This window comes from Heliconius melpomene, chromosome 1, assembly GCF_056956725.1.
Source record: "Heliconius melpomene rosina isolate 202511_hmr_F chromosome 1, ASM5695672v1, whole genome shotgun sequence".
Taxonomy (NCBI): Eukaryota; Metazoa; Arthropoda; class Insecta; order Lepidoptera; family Nymphalidae; genus Heliconius; species Heliconius melpomene.
In genome coordinates, this window is record NC_140389.1 from 11,691,258 (window position 1) to 11,708,860 (window position 17,603).

The 17,603-nt window shown below is 33.1% G+C and overlaps 1 protein-coding gene across 6 annotated transcripts; it reads left to right on the plus strand.

The window, feature by feature from the left end:
• Positions 1-2: 2 nt before the first annotated feature.
• Positions 3-16,188, plus strand: RtGEF (Rho-type guanine nucleotide exchange factor). Of its 6 annotated transcripts, none has more exons than XM_085185631.1 (10): positions 46-205; positions 558-768; positions 1,125-1,287; positions 1,695-1,913; positions 2,168-2,366; positions 3,203-3,424; positions 3,756-3,968; positions 6,680-6,944; positions 7,718-7,918; positions 15,873-16,188. In XM_085185631.1, exons 2-10 carry the CDS (start codon positions 585-587, stop codon positions 16,121-16,123), a joined length of 1,917 nt encoding a protein of 638 aa, XP_085041757.1. In that variant the 5' UTR covers positions 46-205; positions 558-584; the 3' UTR covers positions 16,124-16,188. The 6 variants fall into 6 exon arrangements, with proteins under 6 accessions (XP_085041722.1, XP_085041757.1, XP_085041764.1 ...); XM_085185638.1 differs by lacking the exon at positions 15,873-16,188 and adding an exon at positions 9,349-11,116; XM_085185623.1 differs by lacking the exon at positions 15,873-16,188 and adding an exon at positions 10,050-11,116.
• The last annotated feature ends 1,415 nt before the right edge of the window (positions 16,189-17,603 follow it).

Genomic DNA, 17,603 nt, shown 5'->3' on the forward strand with positions numbered 1-17,603 from the left:
ACTATGAAATAACTCAACAATAATAGCATCAAAACATAGATAATATATTAAATGTTTTATTAAATCATTTTTATACAAAACTTTTCATTATAAAAAATGACAACAATTCATCTATTATCTGGGAAAATTGTCAAATTGTCAATCTGTGATATTTATTTTTGGAAGACCGTGAGTGGAGTGAAGCGGATATAATTATATATTTTTTGTACGCAAAATCTTACTTTACTCTTTATTACAATATACTGTGCTTACACTTATTTTGTTTTACAATTATATTTTAAGTATACAAGGGTACAAAAGTATCGGGACCTACTCTTAGTCGTATTGTCTTTTTTCTGACTAATCTTTTTCGTTTGCTTTTTTAGTCTTAACACCGTGACTGCATATCAATTAAATATAGTTACTAATACTGTGTTATTTGGGCTGTGTTATTCTTTAGTATTGCTATAAAAGGAACATTTATTCATACATTTAGAGTGTGGGCGTTTTAAAACAATTTACTGAACGAATATTTTTAACGACCTCACTTATCGTTTTAATACCTTGGGTTATTCTAGGAACCATGGTAGCAAATTTCTATCAGGATGTCTACTGAAAATTGTCTGGTAAAGGCGATATATTCTTTTAAAGGAAAAAATAATGATGAGCTTTGCTTCAAGAAAGGTGACATTATCACTGTCACTCAAAAAGAGGAAGGTGGATGGTGGGAGGGTACATTAGGTGAAACAACAGGATGGTTCCCGAGTAATTATGTTACTGATTATAAAGGTAAATTGAAAATAAAATATTTTGAGTATAATAATATTATAAGTGCTCTGAATGCTTATAAAAGCATTATATTTCTGTACATTTGAAGAATAAGATAATTGTGAATTGAATTATAATAAAATATGTATCTACATTTTGCTAGATTGTCTGGACTTAATTAAAGATCAGATGATTAGATAAATTAATATAATATTCATTATTGTATTAAAAATCCATGAATGAACATATTTAGTTCACAAAGCTTAATAAGCAATAATAATATATAAGGTTACATTCGGTTCAGTATGTTAAACTATGATGTCTGTAAAATATTTTATAAGACAAGAAACAAATATTCAAACAAGTGTTACTTTCAGATACATCAGGTTCTTTAACAACATCTCCAATAAGAGCAGCTTCAGAAATACAAGCATTTAGAAATGTAGTTTTGAAGGATATAATTGACTCTGAAAAGGCTCATGTTGCTGAAATGCAAGGTCTTGTAAGCAATTTCTTGCATCCTTTAGAGAAAAGTGATATGTAAGTTAAGAAACTATGATTGTATCAAAAATAAACTAAATATCTTATATATACATATATAACTTAATACTGTATCCTCCTCACGGCAAGCAGAGGGAACCTAATGTTAAAACACTGTTCCCCATTTTCTACAAGATTCTTGAGTTATATATACATTAATAACTCTTTTGTAAATATATTTCTCATCATACTCCTCTCTGTCCATAGGTTCTTGGATGGTTTAAATGTAATTGGAACCAGTAGGCTGTGATGTTGATGTGTGCTGTTGATGTGTACTGTAGTAGACCAGCTAAACAATAAAAGATCATGTGATAAACATTAGATCAATATCTGTCTGGCCTGCTAGTTGTTAATAGTGTAATAAAAAGCATTACTTTTTTAGATTATTAATAAGATAATATTTTCAGGTTGACAAAAGATGAGTTCCGGCAGTTAACTGGTAATATTAACGAAGTATTGCAAGTCCATGAGCAGTTCCTTGCTTTATTAGAAGAATGTGCAATGAAAACAGGCCCAGATCAAAGAATTGGTGGCTTATTTTTGCAATGGGCACCTAAAATTAAGGCTGTGCATCAATCTTACTGTGCAGGCCATCCAAAAGCTGTGTGTATCCTTGATAAATATAAGTAAGTACTTAATGATTATATTTTCTTACCTCCTATCTGCTGCAATTTATTCTCTTATCAGAGCAAAGAATCGAAAATAATAGTAACATCCCCCTAATTTGAATCAAACCCACATTGTTCAAGTGACCTCTACTCTTTTATATACTTTTTGTTCTGCTTCTATTTTGTAAAATTTCACAATTTTTACTTTCATATTTAAAAATTATTATAATATATTTATAAAAAAGTTACAAGTTTATAATAATTTTTTGTAGAGAAGAACTTAACACATGGATGGAAAGTGCTGGTGCAGTATGTCCTGGAGTTTTAGTCTTGACAGCTGGTTTATCAAAACCGTTCCGTCGACTCGGAAAGTATCCAGCCATGTTGCAAGAACTTGCAAGACATGTACATGAGGCCCATCCTGATAGGGGTGACACACATAGAGCTTCTGTTGTATACAAAGATATAGCTGTGAGTATTTATTACAATTTTTTTAGTTTCATCCTGTAACCTGTAGGGTTTGCAGAGAGACCTACCGTATGCGAACCTAGTATTAAGATACACCATTCCCCATTTCCCGCCGAATTCTGGCATAGCATATTGAGTAACGTAACTTAATGCCGTGCTTCTCTTCATTACCAAAGCAAGGAAATGAAGGGATTGGATTGGAAAGATTTGCATTTGGAAATTGGAAAGGAGTAGGAATCTTCACAACCTGTCGTGCTTATAATCGCACACTTGTGGCCCTGTGCCAACACTGGTCTCCTGGCCAGGACTTTTTAAGTTTCACGCTACTACCTGCATATGGCCGGGTAAGCAGAGGGAACCTGGTTTAAAGACACTTTGTTCCCCACCTGGCGCCCAATAATTGAGTTGCGCCACTCTTTGTCTTGTTACAAGAAAAATTAAAATACTTTATTTCTCTGGGTATGGGGATAATTATTCACAACAGTTATATTTACAGTCAGATGCTATGCCACTGCGCCATACTTAATAAATTACAAGAAATTAAAGCATTTTTAATGTGGAAGCAAAAAAAATCATTCTTTTGATTTCTATTACATTGATAAATTCTATGCGAGGCAGCAATCAGCTGATGCAACTATGCGAAAGCATGGTAGACAGAAGTAACCTAGTTCTAAGACACTCTGTTCTCAAGGCGCTCAATTGCCGCGCTTTGTCTTCTTACCACAGTGAGGAAATTAATTCATTTCTCTTAATGGGAATCAAACTGACAACCATTGATATTACTTATTTGAGAAACAGTTATTTGTGTAAATGTCGCTAAAATTACACATTATTTATAGAGTGGTTGTGCAGCTTTGAGAAGACAAAAGGAGTTGGAACTTCAAGTGGTGACAGGGGAGGTTAGGGGTTGGCCGGGCGGTGAGCTAACCTCGCTAGGAGATGTACTGCATATGGGCAGTGTAGCCGTAGGACCATCCCATCAAGATAGATATCTTGTATTGTTTCCTTCTGCTTTACTTTTACTATCAGTTAGCAAACGTGTTTCCGCATTTGTTTATGAGGTATGTAGATATATATATATTTTTAGCTTCATCCCTTGCATATTACAGGGTTGGCAGGGTACTTATAGTTTTTGCGATTTTGATCAATATTATACATATATCGTTAATGTATGGCAAATAATAATAAAAAAATATATTAAGATAAAAAAGAACAATAAAGAAAAAAATGACGGATTTTTACCTTGAATATACCATTACTTTAATAAAAAAAATGTTAATTAATTGAGTTTAATATATATTTTTGAATATTTGTTATAAATGTGAAGTTCTAAGCTAACAAATTATTTATAGAAAATAATAAATCAACCACTAAATAGATTTCAATTTTTAGGGATGTCTTCCACTAACTGGTATTACAGTATGTAAATTAGATGATACAGACACCAGAAAAAACGCATTTGAAATTAGTGGTCCAATGATAGATACAATAGTGGCTGTTTGTCAAACTAAAGCTGAAGCCGATAATTGGGTCAGTCTGTTGCAAAAACATTCAAACAACGGCAGTCCAGCACATGAAGCTGCTCAGCCACAATCTCTACCACATGTAAGTACCTACTTATTGTTGTTTTTTAAAATTATTTTTAACTATTTGCTTACTTTTTTTTTAATTTAGCATATTTTTTTTTTTCATTATGTATAGAAAAAAAATATTATGAGTGCGGTTTTTTTGTCATAGAAATTTAGATATTTCATGGAATTTATTTGTTATCTAGTTGACCCGATCTCCTTCAGAAGGCGCTCTATCTAGTATCAATTCTAGTCGTCGAAGTCTATATCATGTGACACTACCACCGCCTAGTTATCCGTCCGCCTCGCCGTATTATTCTCTAACGAAATATTTTGCGAGGCTCGTCAAAAAAAAAGTTATTACAAGACAAATGTTACGTAAACTTTTACACGAAAAAACTTGGGCTAAAGCGTTAGAGTTAACTGGATTACCCGTTAGGCGGAGGCATAAAAACCTTGTTAAACTAAAGGTCGAAGATGACGGTACAATTGCGACCGAAACAGATTGTTCTGATAGTGAAGGGTCAGATAGTGACCGGGAGGTAGAAACAACTGAAAGCTATTCAAATTCGAGTGGCACAGATGCTGAAGCTAGCTCTTCTAAAATTGCAAGACAAAATGCCATAGATAGTATTGGCCCGAGAACAATTTCATCATCTTGTAGCAGTTGGGGAAGCAACTTTGGTTATGTTCGGTATTTCGATACATCTACCGACATGCAATTTGACGTTCCGTCTAATACTATTAAGGGTGACTGTACGAAACATTTGTTTGCATCCATACCGTCAGACAGTGACAAAGAAAACATGTTAGATTACAATTTGCAACGGTCGTCACGAAACACTCACTTAAATGTACGTCCATATATTCAACATTCCGATAGTGCCGAGAATTCCAGTTTCGAAGTAAGAAATTACAAGGGCTGCGAAGACTTAGTGAATATGGATCAAAATATGCAAATAAATCAATTGGTTTCTGAGGATACGAATTTTATAACTACAAGGAGAAGTTTCCCAAATTATAGTACACGTAATGATACTATTCCAAAATTATGGAAATCCACTGAAGAACATTACTCTCGTGAAGATGAATATAATAATAATATCTCAGACTTGTTGCAAGTTCTCGACCCCCCATCTCCAAAATATTGTCGAGATTTTCGTATTGACTCCATAATAATTGAACCGCCTCCCATGTTTCGTAACGAGGAAGAAGATCTAAAGATTTTAAACGTAAATTTAAACGCGAATGTGCCTTTTCGTAAACATTCGCTAAATTCAGATAAGAGGATACGTAGATCGATGTCTAAATCGATGGTGGAACCAGACAATAAAAATAATAGTAATGCACATTTAGAAAGGATGAGTTCTCAATCTGAAACGTCGAAAGTACGTCGAAAATGTGAATGTTGCAATAGATCTCTTTGTCCTAGTCCCAGATCGTCGGATTCTGGAGTTGCTGGAAGCTGCAACTTGGCATCGCCTGACTTAAATATGCACGGAAACGATTCCGATAGTCATGATAAAACATCTGACGATAATATGAAGGACTCTCTTAATAATTTATCCCAAAACACTTTCGAACATCGAAAATTGACCTTGTCTGAAATCGAAGCAGCGCGATTTGAAGAACAATGCAGGTGTACGTCGCCGTTTGGCTCAACAGCTAGAACTTCTAGCGTCACAAGCGTCACATCGGAGACAAGTTTTGATGTCAAAGATTTGTCAAATACAAATGTTACGTCCACGTTTGCTGCTAGCCCCCCAGTCCCCTCGGTGCAAATAAAACGTACTTCAATTCGTCGAAATATCGACCGATACGTCCCAGAGATAAAACTAAAACCAGAAGTACCTCCGCGCATCTATCGCAAACCTAGTACTCATATAGAGATTCCGAAAAACGTCCGTCAACCGCTGCCCTGTCAGTGGAGTACGCTGAATATTACCGAGCGAACGAAGCCCAGTCTTCATTATCATATGCGTATATACAGGGAAAAACCTGAAGACAATAATAGACCATCTCGGAAAGATTTAAGTCGCAACTGTGATATTTATAATAAGGAACATAAGCAAAGGGACAGCAAATCTATCCTGGCCCAGAATATACGGTCACGAAGCGAGGATATGGGCAAATTACAAAAGGGCTTAACGGAGGCTCAGACGGGTTTCGTAGTCTACCGTTCTGACTTGTATGCCCATTGGTGGATGAAAGCAAAATTGCCCATTACCGTGGTCACCGACTCAGGCAAGGATAATTTTTTTGTAAAGAAAACTGTTTGTGTATCACTGGTTTGAAGATTGCCTTGAAGTTTATAACCACTATATTAATATTGTCATTAGAGTTACCCCAATACAGTGCTTTACTTGATCATCCTTGCCTGTGTTTATTCATATTACTAACAGAAAAACAATCACCGCAAGTAGATATCACACTAACAAATTAAGAAATTGTTGTGCATGGAAAGGCTTTTTTCCCCATGTACGTTATGTAAGCTGATACATCGAAATCAAAGCTCCCAACTGTATGGGAAGGCTAAAATGCCCGCAATACGTAGGCTTTTAGTTGTTCCAATTTGATTCCGCCTCAGTGAGTAGAATGAAAAGGCAAAGTGTGAAAACATTTAACAACAAAACAAATTGCAGCAATTATTTATTTCCGGTGTACGATTTTTATTTCTAAACTGCTTTATATAATATATTTATTGTGTACAAATGTTGAAAATATGGTAAAGGGATTGAATATTTTCAGATGGCCATGAGCGACAGTAATAGCGAACTTTCATCGGGTCTCAGTAATCACAAACGATCCCATTCATTCAACAACCATCAAAGCTACACTCAGCACACCCAGCAATCACACAAAAACAAACAAAAGAATCAATCGGCGCGTTGGCTTTTAAACTCGTGTGACTCACTTGATCAATCGCCCGCAAAGTCTTCCAAAATCCCGATCGGAAAGAAATTCTCGTCTGTTGATTTCATCGACACGACCGATTCATCTTTTAGTAATAAAGGTAATTTTAATCTTTATTATTCGATTTTATTTAATGTGTTGCCTCACCGTCTATAAATAGATGCAAAAGCGACAGTTCAAGGTATTTGCCAGATGTTTGGTTCAAGCTCTCAAAATAAATCGAATAAATGTCTATGATTCATAAACTTCTGGAAATTGGAATGTTTGTCTCTTAGGTAAAAGACGTAAATTAATTTAATTGGGAATATAATTATTTTTATTATGTACTGGCCAATTGGAACTCAGATAATATAATAAAAATTGTTTGATGTTCTGCAGCTGTAAATAATGACCACTATAATGGGTTAATACTCCATGGAATATATAAATATTATGCAGGGATATAGTTAATTTGACAGTTTGTTGGGGTGGTCGCAAGTGTGGCACACATGGATCCCCTCTCTAAACTAGTATTAATTCGTAAATAAGCGGAAACTCGAACTCGTGTAATGAATCGCTAATTTTCTTTCCGTGAAAAATATGGAAAACGGAAAATACTTTGTTCTACAAGTCCAATATGTATTTTAAAACAATTGAATGAATTTTTAATATATTTTAAAATATTTGACCTGGTTTGAAGGCTGAACTGTTTGATGAAACAAAAACACTGTATTGGCAGTCCAAATAATATCTATATATTTTTAATTTATACAAGATTTCTATATTTTCTGTAAAAATTTACCAAATATAGTATATAGTCTTTATCAGTTTTTATTATAGTATTTTGATAGATCAGATCATCAGATATTTAATTTGTTTTATTATATTATGTAGGTTGGAGTATAACATGCTTGCGACCGGCGCCGCCCCTCCGCCCCCAGTCCTTCACCGTGGGTTCCGACGAGAACATCGGCCCCACGCACCCTTACGCACCGCACCAACGAAAATCAAACTCGTACGAAGAAGACGCACTCATACTGAAAGTCATCGAAGCCTATTGCACTTCGGCCCGCTGTAGAAATGCCGTGAGCTCCGGTAAGTGTCTAAGAGTTAATTTGAGCGGAACTACTAACAAATTACTGCTACACTTAATTACAAAAGATTTTATATTTATAAATTGTAGGTATTGGCTAAATTATATAATAAAAAATATTTCAATATAATTTATAGACACGTATGTAGGTTATATCTATTAAAAATAATGTAACATATTATCTTGATATGCCTCAATGTGTGTTCGTTTTATGTTGTTTTTATGCTATGAAATCATATGTGAAGTTTTATGTATGTTTATTGTGTATGTACCAATACGTATGCAGTCGTGTGTTACGTGAAATTCCATGGAAAAATCTTAATGTCATATTTGAATAACCCGGAATTGAAAAATAATACAATTTTATACGACACTATAGCACGCGTTTCTTAATAATCAAATCGAATTAAATAGAAAAAGTTAAATAAAAAAATTGCTTATTTTAAAAATTTTGCCATCCATGGTGTTGTAATGATTAATGACAAAATCGTATTTTTTCAATCATACCAGAGATTATTAAATTAATAACTTTTCATATTTTCATATTACTTTAAATATTGTCTAAATTATGTACCTATAACGTTAATTTAAACATTAAACGAAAACTAATCTCAAACCTCGAGATAATCGAAGATCTCGAATCTTTTTTTAAATTTATAGATCTTTTCATATTTCATAATGGTATAATAGACATTTTACATTTCAAAAGTAAAGCTTAAAAAATATATATAAAAAGTGTATTTGCACAAATACACCATTCTATTTTTTTCACTTTAACCATTTTTTTCTCGGAAATTATAAGCACCGTGCGCAATATACACTGGTGTAACTTACACGTTCCAAACCATTGTGCCCGCGTCATCCCTTCGCAATTGCCCAAAAATATTGAAGTTGGTTTAACATAATATGTTGATCATAAATCGTAACAAATTTAACATACACTAGTATATTTGAGATTGCTTTTGATAATATTGTTATTTTTAGATTTTATGATTAGAGAATTGAGTTAAACTATTTTTTTTAGTTTCAAATCAGCTAAAAACTCAAAGTCTTAAAAGAATGTAATTTTCTAATAATAATACGCAAGAGTCATCAAAATTATGAGTTTAAATGATATTAGATTATAAACTTGAAATAGAACCAAATTTAATTTCGCATGACCATATCTTTTAAAAGCATAATAACAAACAAACAGTACCTTGTGCTGTGCCAAAGCTAACACGATAATAAATAAATACATTTTATTTTACTTTTAGATCAACAATAAATTAAATTATTCAAATCTTTATCAGCTCTGTTATAAAACAATTAATTATCTATTATCATATTATTATACAAATAAATATAAATCTGCATTATGTAGTTGGAATGTGCAGTAGTTGTGTAAATGCCCCAAGGTTATACTACTAACATAGCTTTAATTATTATACAGTACCCAATATACCACTGGAGATATTCGAGTCGACAAGGAGGAGACACGCAAAAACAAGGAATCGTATAATCAGTTGGTTGTTAGAATAAAAGATATGTTCTACGTTCGTACACATATATGACTAACCACTTCAATAGCGCTTGCTACTATAAATGTTGTTATAATCGATGTTCATTATAATATTCATACATACTCGTATAATAATATATTGCATAAGTGTAGACATATGTGGAAGCTACGTGGTGTAAGTGCATGTTGTAGCATGCTTGGTATATCCTATTAGCATTATATACTCACTATTTGTTGGTAGCTCTCTTTTGATATATGTTCGTATAATTACCATAAAGTACGATTATTTAATTTATATCTTAGTACAAAGTAGCTAGTCATTGTTGTTATGTGAGGTTATCAGCCTAAATATTATTAATATTATACTTATCTTTCGTATATAGAGTATTGCGTGCAGAATTTAGTTAAACATGTTTTTATTCTTAAAAATAGTCAGTATATCAACCACTATAACAGGATCTTTGTTCATAAAATATTCTACTAATACTCTTATTTTCCACCGTTAAGTTAGCACAAACAACTAACTTTACGATCTTATTTATGGTCAACTAATACCTCCTCGGCTCCGCTACAACGGTGGTCTGAATGTTTCTATTTTGTTACATGCGGCTGCCTTTTTATCGCACCTGCAGTGGACTGCGGCCACTATTCTCTCGGTAAAGTACAATATCACGCACCCGCTACTAACATACCTCACTTTAACTACACAAAACTAAGTCAAAGGAGCGAAACACCGGAGCTCTCGCGCAAGACCACCAAAGTGAAGCGAAACAAAAGTTCTTCGGCGGCGGACGCGTACTTGTACTGTCCTGAAAGTAGAAAACTACTTTCTGAGCGAAAGTTTCAACTGAACCGTTCCAACCCGAACTTGTGGGACTGTTCGGATCGACGGAGAGTCAATATCCTGAGTGGCAATGAGAGACGTAGCGGATCACACCCCAGCTTATTGACACCACTGCGCGCCGTCGTGACACCGGCGCCCGCGCCCGCGCCCGCGTCTCGCTCCGCGCGCTCCTCCACGTGGTGCTGTGGCACGTTTATCAAACAGCTCACTAAATCACACCATTTTGACTGACACTAAATTTCCTAACAGCAGCTGCCTAGCTATAGCCATGACTAGTTTCGTTTTATTTTTACATTTATTTATTTACCTTGAATTTATCGTAATTTTTATCCATAAGAAGACGTGAGTGATGTTTATCTATAAGAGGCTAGTCATGGCCCATGACCACACTGTCGATGTCTGATTTGCCTACTTTCTCCACAAGCTTAACGCTCATAATAACATTTTACCCGCTCCTCTAAATGTTCAATGATATTATCAAATCATTATTTGGTGTGCGTGATTGCCCACGATGGTTTACGTTTTCCATTTATATATTTTTTAATCTGTAAACAACAGTAATGGTGTACAAAATGTCAAGTTGACTTCCGTAAAAATTGAAATAAGGTAAGGTGGCGTTGGGACGCATGACTCTAATGCTGATTTAGTGCCGTTGAAATTGGGCTTTTAGTATGCCTTGTTAACTGTTTAACCGTGATAAAGGTACATTGTTTCTTGTATACATATAATGTGTATGTAGTGCATGTGTGCAGTATTATAAAAAAATATTATTTAAATTATCGCTTTTTAATAGATTTAAAGATGGTGCATTATATTATTGTATATATAAATAAATATGCATGCTGTTTATTAAAATATATTTTATATACTTCCTCAATAAGTGCCACTTAATATTATAAGTATAAGACGCTGTTATATAAATGTATGTATGAACTTACATGTTTTAAAAACGTTATGTATGTATCTAACCTTTTATTATTTACTTATTGTTGTGTATCTGTATAACGAGAAGAAATTATCCAGTTTTATAATAATAGAAAACGATGTTAAGTAGAATATTATTGTATTATTTTTTCTGTGAATTTGTTGAGCTAGCCAAGAATAGGTTTTATTTTATCTTTGTGTAAGAAACACTTAAAGTTATCTTATCACATTTATAACAAAAAAATAATAAAATCGCGGTGTTGAGTTCCGCCACTCAACACGCAATGCCTCCTGAATTCGGCGGAAAGTTTAGGTCGGAGTGTCTTAACATTAGGTTCCCTCTGCCTACCCTCCTGTGTGCGAGATACAGCGTGAAGCTGATTTATTTACTTTATATGTATTACAATACTTTAACTTGAGCTACATCGTTATATGAGATCTTTCAAAGTTCAGAGAACAAAGTGCAGACAACTTTGATGGTTTATTAATTAAGTAAAAGAGATGTTATACAGTTTATAGGCAACATTATAATAAATATACATTGGGAGTTACAAAATCCCAACATAATCGTTATTGTACAATATTCTAAAAATATTTACAGTTAATAATTGTTTTAAAGTCGGTGCACACTAGGTAAAAATACATTCGAAAATATTCTTTCACTCACAATCAGCTAAAACTAGGCGACCTTACAAAGCAAACCTATGTATAGCTTCACATGTGTATTGTATTCTGTAGCCTGTGGAGCGTACCGGAACATAATATGCTACAGAGAATTAACTCTTGCTCGCTCTGTTCTACTCCTTTTTAGAAGTGGCTATGTTCCCCCACACTAGAGGGAACATAGTGTCAAGACACTCCGTTTTTTATTCCGTATTTTAATTATTTATCGATGGATATTGTTTAAACATTTTACTGGTCAGTGTGCGATGACCCTATGTAACCTTACGTTTGAGGATACTTAATGGAATGTGAGTAATTATGTTTTTGTGTTTCATCATTTTTACCTAACCGTCTCGATGAGAGGTATGAAAGACTTTGATATAAATATTTTGATTAAGCTCGATAGGAAAGGTCTTATGTTATCAATGTTATTAATTAATTAAATTGAGCAAAAGTATATGTTGCTAAAAATTAGTATGTTCCGTGTATATCCATCTTTCCTAATTACATTTGGACTTTTTTAAATATAAGGTGTCATCCTAATAAAAGAGTAGTAAAAGAAATTCAAACATAATATTTACTCTCTTTATTATTTTTACTGTCTACGTTTTGAAATATGGACAAGTTAATAATATATCACTCAGTTTTCAACATTATACTAAGAGAGAGAGAGATGTATTAAGTTCGATGGTGGAACCAAACTCTGAAAAAGATGAGAAAGTTGGTACTATCTATATATATAAAATCGAAAGGTCACTCACTCATCACGAAATCTCAGAAACTACATGTGCTAGGAATCGGAAATTTTGCATAGGAGTTATTTATAGGACGTAGATGCTCGCTAAGACGGGAATTTGTAATATTCGACTTCTAAGGTGTATTAATTCAGTTTTTGGGGTTGAAAGTTTGTATGAAACTTCGTTACTACAAATGCTAGGAGTCTCAAATTTTGCATGGACGTCACTTATAGGACGTAGGTACTCATAGAGACAGAAATTAATAATAACGTAGTTTACGCAGGCGAAGCCGCGAGCGGGCCGCTAGTAGAATATAAAATAACGTAACGTTTGTAGAACTTATATGAAGAATATATGTACCTACAGACTGTCAGCAACCGTGAATATTGATTGACGTTTTCGTTTAAAGCCACCGATTTGAAGTAGGTAATGCCACGAATGCGGTTGAATGCTGTGTGATTACATTTCAAAAACAATATTTTATTTTTAAAAGTTGATAGCTTTGTCAAAATTTACTGTGAAATTTACTTGAGTTCAGATAAAGATTTTAAATTTTGCCCGATTTACGACAGAATGCGTTTAGCTTATTTTCATTTATTCGGATCGAAAGACAGAATTCTGATGAGAGAGTGTTTCGATTTTTTTGAAAGAGTGGAGGGTCTTGACACTGAGTAGTATGGTAGATACTACTCAGTGATACTACACGCTGGTATGCGGAAGAATCCGTATCCGTTTATTAGATACTATGACAGCGATGTGCCAACTCCTTGTTAAGAATTCACTTTATAAAATCCATTAAAAAAATGTTCCCTTAAATTAGTTAAGAAGCCCGCCCATGTAACTAACTTTTACAATATTGTGCATTCAAGTCAGCGCTCGCTGCAAAGAAATCAGAGAATGTACAAAAGTAGTCTTCCATTGAATTTGACGCTCCGCTCTTGATTGGACCGGTCTCATTTCAACAATATATCTTTCTCGATTGTCTGGCTGAAGATTGACTAAAATATTTTGGATCTTGCGGACAAAACCATTCAAATTGTAGCTTATTATGGCTTTGGCTTCCAATTTAAACTATATTTTAAAACAAAATATATAAAACGATATAAAGAATTGCATTAAAAAACATTACTCGAAATTTAACAAAAACCAAATGCTACGTATAATTTTGTTTATGTTAATTATATATCTTTTGTTATGTTCAGGCACAAAACTGTTATGCATTATTAAAATTTACTATAGCCCCTATATTGTTGGAGCAAAAGTTGGAACTAATAGAAATGAGCGGCAGTTATTTGACTGTGTAGACTCGCGAGGTAATCACAACGGACGGCGAACAGTTACTTGCATACGTTAAATATTTAATAATATAGTGCACTAAAACTGGAGCACTTTATACCTAAATCCATATTTAAACATAAATAAACTGTATAGATTTATCTTTGCTTCTTTAAAATTAAAAACGTTTCGGATATATTAAAATTAGCATAAGTAGCTTCTGCCATATTCTCGTACATATTTATAATCTTTCTTTTATTTGGTCTTATGTAATATTTTTCTTAAAAATCCGTCAATTAATATGCAAATAGCGTTAAAAGACGCACCTATATTATATCATTTAGACCATTTGGCAAAGACACCTGATGATATTTTTTGAGACTGAGTGTTGGTTCATTAAATATAAACCCAGCATAAACTGAATGAACGCTATTTTCATATAGACTGTATAACTTGTCCCATATAGAAAACTTAGTTTTCCATATTCGATATCAAGATTTCCATTTGCTTCTCTAAATGAAGTAACATGTGCGAGTTGCTTTGCCTTTTCTGGGATTGCTTAATTGAGATTATATATTGTTAATATTTTGTAGTTGTGCATATTATTTTAATTGTTTTTAGGCACATGTTATATATTTGTCTTGTGAACTACTAACATTTTTTTTATATACAAAAATTAAAAACAGCCGTCTGTGCTTCAAGCGTTTACACTCGGTTACTTATTTAATGCGTTGTGTCGAAACGGTCTTCATAAATCTAGAGCTCTTTTAATGTACGTAGCAAAGCCACAGCATTTATACTTAAAAATCTTCGAATATAAAATACTTAACGCAAGTGATGCCCCACTTTCCTGTCAATGATCTTTGGGTAAATATTATTTTTGTATATTTTAAAAGGCTTATTAACTATTCATTTTTTTTACTTTAAAGTTTCAAAATATGCGTCAATAATTTATTCAATTATATTTTCGTTGTAAGGTAAATAATACAGTAAGTTCGTTTTTAAACTTTTCTTACTCTACAAAATTTACGTTGAACTGTTTAACATAACGCTCTTGACATATTTGGTCTTCAAGTTCGAGTGTGGTTAAAACTTGCAAGCAAGCATAAACTAACGCGGCTTTGTTGGTACCACAAATAGGGCCTTGTATATATTTAATATTATCAATATTGAATATTCTATACCTCTGGTTAATATTTTGTATTTATATTTACATTTTCTTCTACCAAACTTCAGGCTGTGCGCAAAAATCCTGAAAGTTTATACGTACGTACGTCTCGTATGTAATACAGTTTTTTTTGTCTAAAATATTTGAATAACCTTAGAACCATTCTAAATTCTTGGCTAGCTCTAATGCCAATTGGTAAAATTAAGGTGCTTATGAAAATGTCTTGAGTTTAACATTTATTTAAGTAATTATATAACGGTAGATACGTCATATTATAATATGTTATTTTGTTTGTTAATACAATTCCTAACAACATTTATAAATTTCTTGTCTAGTCACAATTTGTTTTTAAATTAATTCGGCAAAAATATCAAAAAGAATACTCTTTCAAAGTATGTTATTAAAACACATTTTATTTAATATACGCAATTAAAAATATGAGTAGGCTATTGCCTTTTTATTTTAGTCAAACGTAAAAAAGGAGGAGGAATTATTTTATTATAGTTAAGTAATTTAAATAGTGACATAAGTATTAATATATTAAATATTACGTGTGTTAAAATGCTGCGTATATTTATTTTTCTAACGAAATATATTGTATAATGTATGTATTTAAAATAAACATTACTGAATTGTAAATAGTTTTTATATACCCACTCACACATGACAGCACGTCGATATCTACCTACTAACCATCACGACAAACACTTTCTGCAGACTACTTTAAACATTATACACCTCACTCGTCCAAAAGTTTTACTTTTCAACAAGGTTGGTAATTTCATTCAAAAAACTATTAAACTCTTAAAATGTTGTTTCGTTTTCAACACGATTTTATTTTCAGAGTGCGACGATGATTCGCCGATGGAAGCATTGGTGAGATCGCCATCTCTACCTATTCACTCCACATCCAATCACGGCTCCCCGAGCTTATGGACTATAGTCATGAGGTTGCAGAATGAAATAAAGACTTTAAAACTAGATGTAAAAAATTTGCAGTTCCAATTAAACGAGGAAAGACAGGACCGGACTCTTGCCATTGCAGCTTTACAGTCTCGCAATATTCTCAGAGATGCGAAAGAAAGTAAATGTTAACTAAGTACTTTATATTCACGAGTATTATTTTATAAATTGTAATAAATTAATTTAATGATATATCATTAATTCGTTTTATTTTTTTTAATCTCTCATAGTAATACAGTAACGCAATAATAACTAGACGAGTAAATTAAAAATGTAAATTATGCTGGAAATTTTAAATTTAGCACTAGCACGAGCATAAATTAAATAAAATATAAGTGTATTTGTTTCTTGAGATTCATATAAAGACTAACTAATTTTTGAAATTGTATGTTAATGAATACGAACATAATATAAGTAAGAACTTGGGCGAAGGTTTATTGTGTTAAGATTAATCGATTCCTGCCCAGTAGCACCAGCACCCGAATGCAGAGTGCACATATAATGTAATTGCACCGTCTTCCGCCATTCATAAAGTTAAATCGTAACTGGTAATATATATATCACGAACCAGTCTCAACTCTCAACGGTAGGTTCTGGCGGCTTCTCCGATTCACTGGGTGCTCATTCAGGCGAATAGCCAGTGCACTACATGTAGGTGTAAGGCGAAGGGTAACAGAGTATTGTGGGCGATATAAAACACTTCATTTTGGTTCACTGCTAGAGACTGCTGTTGCAGGTGAAGGTGAATAATAAATAAACAGTGTGAACATGTCGAACTTTACAAATGATATAGATATAATGGCTTCGTATACCTATATCTTTTTTATTGATAAAATATCAGTTATTATGCTTACTCAAATAATAAACGAAAGAAAAAAAAAAGATTTTGAATACATTTGTATATATCTACATTCTTAGGGTTTCATCGTACCTTTTAAGGAAAAAGGAACCCTTATAAGATCACTTTATTGTCCATCCATATGTCTGTCTGTCAATAGCCTTTATCTCAGGAACGCTTGAAGATATCGAGTTGAAATTCAAAACCACATACTCAAATCTACGGTCCCATGGTTTTCTGAAAGCATTAAAGCCGTTAGTTCAAGTAAAGTATCAGATGAAAGGGCTCTGACTAAGCTAATCTTGAATATCAGAAAAAACTCGAGATCTACAATTTTTGTACAGAATCTTCGGTAGGCGAGTCGGACTCGCGCTTTTTTTTAAATATAGTTATTATATTCCAAATCCGGCATCACAATAGGTAATTTCTTCTAAATTAACCCTAAGCACAGTAAATACTATAATTATTAATAGAATAACTATTTTAAGTATACACTACAAAGGTTAAAACGGAGACTGTAAACTACTAATTAATAATCTTTAACGTAAAAAAAGATACTTTAGAAAATTTTCTTGTAATGAAAAGCGCATCTGGTTGATGCTGTGAAAATATTGAATTTGTCGTCAAGTCCGGTGTCCCGAACCGATCGAACATTTATTTGTTACTGTAGGGGTAATTAAATAGTCTATTCCCCCGATTAGGGATCGAACCTATAAAGATTGCGATTGTCCTTGGATTGATAGAGAAAATTAAGTTTCCGAGACACCCATAAAG